Source organism: Austrofundulus limnaeus, unplaced genomic scaffold (assembly GCF_001266775.1).
Source record: "Austrofundulus limnaeus strain Quisiro unplaced genomic scaffold, Austrofundulus_limnaeus-1.0 Scaffold86, whole genome shotgun sequence".
In the NCBI taxonomy this organism is placed as follows: domain Eukaryota; kingdom Metazoa; phylum Chordata; class Actinopteri; order Cyprinodontiformes; family Rivulidae; genus Austrofundulus; species Austrofundulus limnaeus.
In genome coordinates, this window is record NW_013952488.1 from 31,863 (window position 1) to 42,827 (window position 10,965).

The 10,965-nt window shown below is 42.3% G+C and overlaps 1 protein-coding gene across 1 annotated transcript in view; it reads left to right on the top strand.

The window, feature by feature from the left end:
* tmem200a (transmembrane protein 200A) overlaps window positions 1–10,002 on the top strand; it is a 27,926-nt gene extending 17,924 nt beyond the window's left edge. The window contains exons 2-5 of the mRNA XM_014011899.1: window positions 4,478–4,600; window positions 5,604–5,815; window positions 5,886–6,049; window positions 6,441–10,002. Coding sequence (XP_013867353.1) covers window positions 4,485–4,600; window positions 5,604–5,815; window positions 5,886–6,049; window positions 6,441–7,562 — 1,614 coding nt within the window. The 5' untranslated portion in view covers window positions 4,478–4,484 and the 3' untranslated portion in view covers window positions 7,563–10,002. The remainder of the gene's footprint in view (window positions 1–4,477; window positions 4,601–5,603; window positions 5,816–5,885; window positions 6,050–6,440) is intronic.
* Window positions 10,003–10,965: the final 963 nt, after the last annotated feature.

Genomic DNA, 10,965 nt, shown 5'->3' on the forward strand with positions numbered 1-10,965 from the left:
AATTTCATGTCATTAGCACCTCTAGTAATATATTTACTGAGAAAAATGTTGACGTGTTCAATACTTATTTTACCCGCTGTACATTGAGCAGAACTTTGAGGTACTCTGAGAATAACACCGAGCAATGAGGTTGTGTGTGACATTTTTTTTAAGGTTTGAACAAAATGGCCACAAATGATCATCTTAGTCTAAAACTGACACATGAAAGACAGCGGGTGATACGCATTACTTCTAGAAATGTTAAGCTTTTCATTTAAATGTATGAATAAAACTTTAGAATGTAGTCACGAGTCAGTTTTGTACCTCATAGCTGACCTTACTTCCTCCTTGATTTCAAACATTCCTGTTGTCCCCCCTGTTGTCATTTTTGCTCTTATCCCTGACTTTTTTTTCTCCTCCCTCTCACTTGCCATCAGTTCTCTTTTTTTTCTGTTTCAATAAACAGAGGAAGTCTCCTCCGTTGCTCTGTGGACACTGCGTGGGTTCCTGCTTGACACACTCAGAGCAACGAAAGGAGATAGTGGAACCCGAGCAAGAGTGAGCCCAGGAATCCACAGAACAGTGGCTGCTTGTTTATATCCGTGTATGATTCACCATCTGTGTCATGATTGACATGACAAATATATTTAAAAAAGAAACGATGAGAAGGAGGAAAAAATCGAGTAGGAGGAGAGACCGTCTGGTTTTATGTGATTTACAGCAGCTAAGCTTTGTCTGTTTTGGAAAATGATTGCTTCAGGAATTGAAGAGAAAAAGATAGGCGAGAGAGAGCATGAGAGAGAGAGCGAGAGAGGAGAGAGAGAGAGAGAGAGAGAGAGAGAGAGAGAGAGAGAGAGAGAGAGAGAGATTAAAGTGGTCAAAACAGATTAAATTAAAACTGTAGAAAGAGCAAAATTAGAACTGAAGCTTGGACATGGAGAAGGGGGCGGGGTGAAATAAACAGAATAAAACAAGATGAGGGGAGGAAAAAAGGAGGAGGGTAGAGAAGGAAAAAGATTATTCACGGTCACAACCAGATTGCATTATCACACAGACCGAGAGCGAGGATGGGGGAGATCGAAGAGAGAGGAGACAAAAAAAAAAGAGGGAGAGAAATTAGGAAATATAAACACGTCAATGCCACAGCTGGAGTTTTATCCTCAGGCTGTATCTGAATCTGTCAGTTTTACACAATAAGACATTAATGCACATGACAAAAAAATGGTAGCGATTAGAAGTATTAAACTTGCACAGGATAATAGTCTATTGTGTTACAATCACATTTACAATCATAGGTTATTCCAACTGAAATATTCCTTTAACAAAATGCTGTCATTTAAAAGTTTGCATACAATTTATCAAATTATAATAAACACAAATAACTGAGTGCTTTTTTTGTTTTTACTACTTAAAAGTTTTTCCTTTGTTTTTGTTTGTTTTGTTTTTTTCTCAGAGACACCATCTTTTATGTAACCATTTTAAAGTAAGACTATCTTGTGTTGTGAAATGACAAAGTTGTTGTTTTGGTCAAACTTTGGAAATGATGTCATGTATCCACAAAGCAAAATTATTCTGGCCCAGATCTAACCCAAACAGTACACTAATACTCGGGCCAGATACCGCAAGTGATGGTGGTCTATGTGATTTGCCATAGGTGGTCCATGTATGGCCTGGCACCACATAAAGCAAAACACAAGCAGGCCAGTTATGGCACTGACAGATTTAGGCCGCATGAACCAAAACACAYCTGGGCCAGTTGTGGCATGCCATCATAACCTGGCCCACATCCAGTTGACAAACCACTTGCCATGCCAGCAGTCAGCCAGCAGTGCCAGAACTGACCTACATCTGTCTGCTGTGTAGGTGTTGGTCCGTAAACACTTATGCCCCTTTTCCACTAAGTGCCTCTACAGCACGGTTCAACTTGGCTCTTCACAGTTCCTTTTTCAATAGCAAGGATTTGTGGAACCAGCCAATTTTCAGWACCTACTTCACTGTGGTTCCAAGTGTACCACGCTGGTCTGAAAATGTGACATTGTTAGACTGTCACTGATTGGTTAGTTGGTGGAGTCACTGGTTTCATAAGAGCTTCTCTCACAACAACCCYATCTGCCATTTGCAATAACAACACTACCATGTCCTCCATTGTTGTGTTGTGTATATTTTCAGGTCTTCTTCTACTATGTRTAATGGTGGCTGGCAAAMAACTTAATGGAGCATAACCACGACCAGCTGGTAAGGCACGTGACATCGTTTTCCCCAACTTTACGATGAACTCACCCACTAGAGCTGTWACTGAAGTGTAATGGAAAACCATTTCAGTGCGCTGAACAGAGTTCAACCAAGCTGAACTGTGCTGTAGAACTACTGGTGGAAAAGGGCTATTACTAGTTGCAGATCAGTCTCAGCTACTACCACACCAGGTTTTAGCTCAGTATCTCTGGAGTTTACTGAGTTATAGGCATTTTTGTGTTGATAATGTCGATGAGCTGTGGTGGTRGTCTTGAATTGTTTTAGTTTTAGATGTACATTCAGTGATTGCRTRCCAAGAGTTTCATTCAAATCTGTCCACTTGGTCATGAGATATTTTACTAACGATACGTAMAAATGAACACACAAARGTGAGCATCATCAAGTGCTAACCCRMTTTTTTCTTTTCTTGCTAATCCAAATGTGTGACAGTCATTAAAAGATACTGTTRTTCAGTGTGTGAAGAATTTAAGGTTTTAAATCCTCTGTGTTCCACCTTTGTGATAAAAGAAAACAGCTCAAATTTTCGAAGTTCTGTGTTTAGCAGCAGACCCTGACTTCCTGGCAGTCTAGTCAGTTTGGACTTCAGGAAATAATGATAAAACATAAGGGAAGACACCAAATATTTCTGGTCAAACACATTTTTCAGCATCAAATACAGTTTAATTCTCTCTGTGCCTCACAAAACCAGACTGATGTTCACATTAAACCAAATTATGAAGCATTTAAACTCAAATGAAGGTCTGTTTGTTTTTAAGCCCTCTTCCTCTAACGCCTTTTAATAGACCTAAGTGCAGCTGGTAAAAATAGAGAAGAGGATTAACGTGAACATTATGTCACTGTAAAATTTTAATATTTATAAGTGCAAATGTAAAAATGCAAATTTAACAAAACATGTCTTAAATCATGCAGGACTAAAACTAACCTAAAATTGTTTTAGTAAAGACGTTGACTTTCTTAATTTATAAGCACACACACAAGCATGTACACTCTTGTGCACTAATGTTGTCCTGAGGGAGGAAACTCTTGTACTGGGTGTGTATTGTTCTGCGTGCTTACATTTTTCAGCATGTAAAAATCAACTTCTTTAAAACAAGCACATCACCTAAGGCCTTAAAAGTTTATTGTTTTACATGGAGATATTTTTAAGATTAGACAACTAGTTGAATTTTGGAGTCAACCCTATTGAAGCTAACTGACTGTAGACAACATTAAAATGATTATATCTCAAGCYGTTTTGCAGATATTGGGCACAAATTTAGTGTGGTAGTAGCTGAGACTGTGTGCCAACATGTACTCTGAGCGCTACCTGATCATGCAAGCTCTGTTCTTTAAATGGTGTCATTAGCTGTTGGAGTAACCTCTGTCCGTCTGTTAGCAAAATATCTCATCAAKCRTTAGACAGACTTAATGCAACTCTAAGAAAGTAATCATTTAATGTTCATCTACAGCTTGATTACTTTTCTGAGTCAATCACATTCAAGACGACCACCATGACAAAAGTGTAAAAACTTWGTGATTTTTAGATATTTACTTAAAGGGATCCACGATTAGTTGTAACATTAAACTTTATTTGATATATTCTTTTGAACAGTCACTGTTCAAAAGAATGTRCCAACACAGACGAGCTACATCTAATGGCCAGAACTCTGCAGTTTTCACTCATTTACAGGCCAGCGGTCACTCTTTCAGAGATGAGGATGTTCTCATTCTTGATAGAGAGGAACGTTGGTTTGAGAGAGGAGTAAAAGAAGCCATTTTTGTGAAGAAAGACCGTCCATCATTAAACAGAGGTGGAGGCCTCCGTTTTCAGTTGTCCCCCTCCTACAGTGCGGCTATTGCCAGTATCACTCCATCCCCTGTTAACAATAGGTGTTAATTAGGTGTCAACGATAGCCATGTGATGTGAGTATCAGTCACATGGAGGCAGGGCTTAAAAGCCTGAATTTTGCCTGAAACTCTCAGACTGAAGAAGTCTCTTGGAGGAGAGACGAAACGTTTCATTAGAGAAGAACTTGTCCAGAAGACCTATACAATTTTTTTCTTTTTGATTTTTTACCTGGATTACTGAGATGCATCAGGACATAATGTGGCAAAATGCAGCTTTGTATCTTTTCKTGTATTGTTTTGGTTTCTGTACAGACTTTAAGTATTATTTCAAGTTTATTAATCACGTTGAATGACTGAAATGTTTACTGGGAAAACTGAATAATAAAAMAACGACTCACCTCTCGCCGTGTGTCTGCAGGTAAAGGATGACGGCAGCAGCAGGTGTACTTACAGGCTTGGCCAAACTAAAACGCCAGGACTCGTCCCGCTCTCAGCATCGGCCCCCGCCTACAGCAGGGCTGACCTCTGAGGGTGCCCCCAGGTGATGGTGATTTAGTTTCATTTGAAAATAATTAAAGCACAAATGAGCATTTCAGTCATTTAATTTAAGAAACTGGAAATTTAGTGAAAATCTTGTGGGATATTGTACAAAATCTTTTGTTCCATCCATCCATTATGTACCGATTGTTCCAGAGTCAGGTTGCGGTGGCAGCTGTTTGAACAGGGAGGRCCWGACTTCTCTTTCCCCAGCCACCTTTTCCAGGTCTTCTTGGAAGATTCCAAGGAGTTTCCATGCCAGATGAGAGACACCTTCRAGCATCCCTGAACTGATGTTTGGTGTGTAGACACAAACAATTGTCAGAGCCTGTTCCCCAGGCAAAGGCAGCAAAGCTACCCTCTCATCTACAGGGTAAAACTCCAACACACAGGCACCCAGTCGGGGGCTCATAAGTAGACCCACACCTGCTTGGCACCTCTCACCAAGGGCAACTCCAGAGTAGAATAAAGTCCAGCCACTCTCAAGGAGATTGATTCCTAAGCTTATGGGTTGAGCCCAACTTTATCTAGTTGGTACCACTCAACCTCGCACACAAGCTTCTCCTTCCCCACCAGAGAGTTCCATGTCCCAAGAGCCAGCTTTGGTGAGCCAGGGTCAGAGCGCCAAGGTRCCCACCTGTGGCTACTGCCCATGACATCATGCACCTGACTCATATGGCCCCTCCTGTAGGTGGCGGGCCCACAGGAAGGCAAACCCACATAGCTCATTTGGGCTGAGCCCGACCAGGCTCCATGGGTAGAGACCCAGCCAGCAGGCGTTTGCCTACCAACCCCTCTCCCAGGTCTGTACCCAGGGTGGGTTCCAAGTAACCCACGTCCAGGCAAAGGACACAGCGTTCATGGTTTTTGTCTTTTGAGTCYTTCTCTGTGTGGCCTGTCACCTAGGACCAAATTTATACACAAATATGTTGAATACATTCCAGCATTTCAYCTTTGTCTTCCAATGATTAAATGCTCCTAAAAGTAATTTGCTGTTTTTACTCTAGAAAACGGAAGCGTCGCACCGATGTTGTGGTGGTACGTGGTAGGCTCCGCCTCTACTCAGCCTCTGGGTTTTTCCTCTTCCTGGGACTGATCATCTTAGCAGTAGGGATCGGGATGGCAACACTGGGTTACTGGCCACACGGTAAAGTCGTTCCTACAGGAGGAGGACACAAGGCGGAGAAAGATGTGACCAACGCAACTCGTGARGTTCAAGGTAACTAAACAGGGTGGCTACAACAAAACAACAAAAACACTTCATCACTCTGACTTTGCTTTAATTTTAGGTCCACAATCCCAGCATACTGGTGGTGCTTTGATGCGGTTTCTGGAACAACATCTTCACTCTGAGAGGATGAAGATGCTGGGACCKTTTACCATGGGGATTGGGATCTTCATCTTCATCTGCGCTAATGCAATACTCCATGAAAACCGGGACAGAGAAACTAAGGTTGATCTACACACAAACTGCAACTCTCTCATAGAGAAAAACATGAGCTCTGCCATCATCTTTAATCAACAGTTTCCTATAACTAACATGCAGATCTAATTTCTCCCAACCTGCTTCCCGCTGCTTCTTTGCAATTTACTTTTGATGACATTTTCTCTGCTCATAATGCCTCTTCTTCCTCCTTTTGATTTGATTAAGCCACTCCTCTTTCCATCTCCTCCCTACTTGTACAAATATGCATTCAAAGACACGAGCATCCAACGTGAAATGAACTTGTTTGAAACTACTTTATTATGATGCCGTGTAATGGGATGCTGCAAATATTTATGCAGGGAATTTATTGAAAATGGTTACTTCTGCTGCTGCTTATCTGATTTTTCTTCTGCTTTAGATAATCCATATGAGAGACATGTACTCGACTGTCATCGACATCCATCGCCTCAGGCAGAAGGAGCAGAAACAATACCTTCACCGCAGCAGCGTGTATGGCAGAGAAATGGGCGATCTGCGAGCGTTTGGCGCCGACGCCACCGCACGTTTGGCCAGCAACTCCCTCTTGGCGTTTCCTTCTCGAACCGGGAGTCAAGGATCGGCTGAGGAGGAGGAGGTGCTGCTGGGAGAAGAGGAGTTCCACAGGCGTAGCGAGAAGGCCAGGTTGGATTGTAGCTTTGCCGGGTTGCTGGCGCCACTTTACAAGGATCGTTCTTTCTGTGGTCCTGGGTTTGGGTTGGCTCGTTCGGATCTGACGCACCACCAGTGGCCGGTGGACGGAGATGGGGAGAGGAGAGGACACCACGCGGGCTCGATCGTCTCCTCCTCCATCTCTGCGTTCACGCTCCCCGTCATAAAGCTCAACAACTGTGTGATTGATGAGCCAGAAATGGAAGCGATCACCGAGGAGGACAGGGGAGTGGAGAGACGAGATGGAGAGAGGCCAGTGCCTCTCTGCTCCATGGAGTCTCTGGTGGTGCCTGCAGCATCGGCTGCGAAGGCCTCTAAACCGCTGGGCTTGAAGCGCAGTAACTCTGCGTCGTCTTCCTCTCGGAGCTCCTCTTTCTCCTCCTGCACCCTCTCCCCTGCTCCCTCCTCTACCTCAGGCTGCTGGCTTTCCCCCGGAGTGGCGAGGAGTGACTTTGGCTCCAATTCCTCCCTGCACAGGCTCAACAGCTATTCGAAATCTCTGGACTTGGAGCGCAGGCCGAGCATGCTCAGCGTGCATCAAGAGCAGCGGAAGCACCCCAGCTGGCCCCGGCTGGACCGCAGCAACAGCAGCCGCAGTCACAGCGGAAACTGGGGCAGCAGCAGAGGCTACACGCGGCTGGAGGACCGGGAAGACCGGGAGGAACGAGGGGAGCGGCCGTCTGATGCGGCGGCGACCGCGATGGTGCGGCGCGACTTCAGCAAGCGCGAGAAACTGCTGATGATATCGAGGTCGCACAATAACCTGAGCTTCGAGCAGGACGAGTTCAACAACAGCACGCTGAAGAGAGGCAGCTCAGAGACTCGCTTCTGACCTGGTCCATGAAGTGTTCTCCGCCCATCAGAAGGCGAGTTTAAGAAATAAAGTACTGGGAAAGCAAAATCAAAAACGGTTTAAATCCTTTCCTTTTTTAAACAGAATAGTAGRAGTAGTGAGAAATGTTTGAACCTGCACAATAAAAGGTTTGCACATCATGACTGCCTACTGTACAACCATAGAGGTGCTGTCTTACATCTAKGAAACATGTGAAGGAAGACGTTCCCTCCAGGAATCAATAAAATAGCAACACATTACATAAGCAGTCTGCTCCAGTCTTTACCAGTTTTAGTTKAACTTTGATGTTAAATAAAGTTGGTGGCCTGTACAATTCAACACAGAGGCCCACATTGCCCTGCAGGCATGTCTTACTGACCTTTCCCAGGAACTGTAGAAGAAAAAAATGGCTGAAACCCTCCACCCCACCCCCCCACACACACACACCAAAAAAAGGCACCAGTTTGAGTTTTTTGTCTGTCTCTGCTTTACTGGCATTTTAATGAAATGTAATTAGATTGCACTCTGGATTATTCATTTTTCTTTACCGCCTTGAAGCTTCATTAAAAACAATTACTTGCATTATTGGTCATCTATTCTTTTAAATTGTCCAATTAAGTTTTAATTCTTAARGCGCTTTACCCCGATCATAAATTATTTTTGACTAACAATGAGGATCAATTAAACCTAGAATAACAACAGGCAAAAAACTGGCCTTTTTATTTCCTTCGCCTTACTGGGCTGTTTGAAAAAAACAAACAAACGACTGGTTAAACACGATTGGCATTAAGAGTTTCTGTGGGGAAATGTGCTCCTAAGCTACTGTCACAAAGATTTATATATGTTTAAATGTGTGTAGCTGAAATCTAAACAAAGGTCAGTATCACATCCACCAGAAAGGATATCAAGTAAGTCATCACAAAAAAGATTTTATTATTATTATTAATTTCTTGGCCTTAAATTTTCTTCTTTTATTTTTTATTTTTTCAAAATCACTGTATGAGGAATTTGTTACTCATGTACCAACTAGGGTTAACTTTTCATTGGAATTAAGGGAATTAGTCAAGATTATGCAAAATAAAAGCATAAAGGCAGGGCAGTGGTTAGAACTGTCGACTCTGCAAAAAGTTTCAGGACCGTCTCTCTGCGTCTTTGATTGGAGTCTGCATGTTTTCTCCTGGTACCCTTGATCTCCAGTGACCCAAAACACTCATGTTAGATTCATTGATAACTAAATTATCTCTATGCTGCAGCATATAATGGGAGAATGGGAGTTTTTCATTGTCACCGTTTCTTTATTTCACTGACAATGGTTTTAATTTTCAATGCCAAATCTCTTTTCCGATGTCAGTACTGTACAGCTCTACAGGACCCAGAAAGAAAAAGCGGGTTCTGTAAGTCAAGCGAAGGTCTAAAATCTCTGTCAAGGATCATGAGCCTACAATACTTAAAAATTTTACTCCTATTAATTCCCATTAATTCCCATGTAAAGTTTCCAAAGTTGAAAATTCCCGTAATTCTTCAACCCCTAGTGCCAACATATACAATTTCAATCAATGGTACTGTCTGTTTGTGGTCCTGATCCAAGGTAGTCTCTGGTATGTGTTTTAGACCCAACCTTCACCAACCTATGTCATTTTTTTCTGATGCATTTGCATCTCCTGCCCAAATGCTTCTCATTTTGACAGAAAAAAAAACAGAGCTGTAGTGTAACAACCTATATGACACTTTTGGCTGTGTCCAAATTCAGGAGCTTTATCCTTCAAAGGCCAAATTTGAAGGCAGATTATGTCACAGCAGTGCAACAAAAGCTGTCCAAATTCGAAGGCACGTCCACTTGCGAATGTGTCCTCCTTTTACACTGATTTCAGGGAAGGGTTTGGTGTATCCTTCACAGCCTACCCTATCCCAAGAAGCATTGCAGGCCGACTGGGAGACTGTTGTGCTTGTAATGACCGACGAAGCAGGAGACAAATATTTTGTTAAATTTCGATCTTCGTCACTTCAGAGCGGTAATAAAGCTGAAGTTTAGACCGTCCAAATTCACAGCCACTTTCTTTTAGTCTTCGTGGTCGACTAAGGACCCAGCCCACATTGGCCGGTTCCTTCGAAGGAAGCAGCCCCTGAATTCGGACAAATCCTTAGAGTTGCTCGATTCATCTGTTTCAGGTTTGGTTCGTCAGACACTTTAAAGGTGATCTCCATGTTACTACTTCTGTAATTGTTGTTGGTAGTATATTTTCTTCTACTTTTAATGGAGCATAGTTAAAGTACGACAGTTATTTCAAGGTCTAAGGAGTGTTGACAGAAAACCATTTTTTCTAAGCGTGCAGGAACTTTGGCAGAGAAATAAACTAGTTTTTAGAAAATTGTGATTTATTGTTTTTTTTTTTTTTTCATAAAATAAACTTTATTTTCACTGAAAACAGTTTTTTCTTCATGGCTGTGTTGAATCAATGCTGTTTACCCATGGAACCAAAGTAGTAAGTGAATGGCCTAGCTCACAGTTTTTACAGAAAAGTTGATTACAAACGAATCATTGGATACATACAGCCAGATTATCAAACCAAATAAAGCCCTGTTGAGAACCAAAGTGAAGACATCTCTGCCTTTCAGACAGCATGCACTGTAGTAGCCTCGTATCCACAGTATTTTCCTGCTCTTGGCAAAGGTCGCTGATCCCCTGGGAACGTGGAGCGAATTCCATCTTTCTGATTTAGCTGCCCAGTTAACATAGTTACCGCCTCTGTTTTCAGCTTACTACAGCTAAACATGCTGGGATGAGCGCTGCATTCTGCTCTCCAGCTGCACACGAACATCTGTGAGAACGTTGCTCAGAAACCCATTTAGTATACAGCCTGCTGTTACAGTGTGAGATTTTGATTTTATTTTAAAGGGAATTGTATAATATTCAATCCCTTCAGGCATTAAAAAAAGCTAACACTGTAGCTCCTGAGTCAGCTCAAATCCTAATTTTGAACAGGTGTGTCCAATTCTGGCTTGGAGAGCCCACTATCTTGAATGTTTTAGAGATTTTTCTGCTCCAGAACACCTGGTTTGAATGAATAACAGGCTTCTGCAGAACTTAAAGAGGTAATTCAGTCACAGAATCAGGTTTGTTGAAGCAGGGAGACAAGTCAAACACTCAGGATTAATATAACGACAATAAGTTTCAATAATTTTCATATATAACTGAAATATTGTGTTGCAGGGGATAAATCCACATCATTTCTCCCTCCCTCTCATTGGGCCTCATGCAAGAACATGTTCGTATTCTTATCCTAAATTTCTCTTACTTTTGTTCGTACAAAGGGTTCGTACGAACATGTCACAGGTCTGGACCACTCGTGAATTTTGTTCGTGTCTGAAAAAAATCTTAGAATACGAAAACATTGGTGAATGT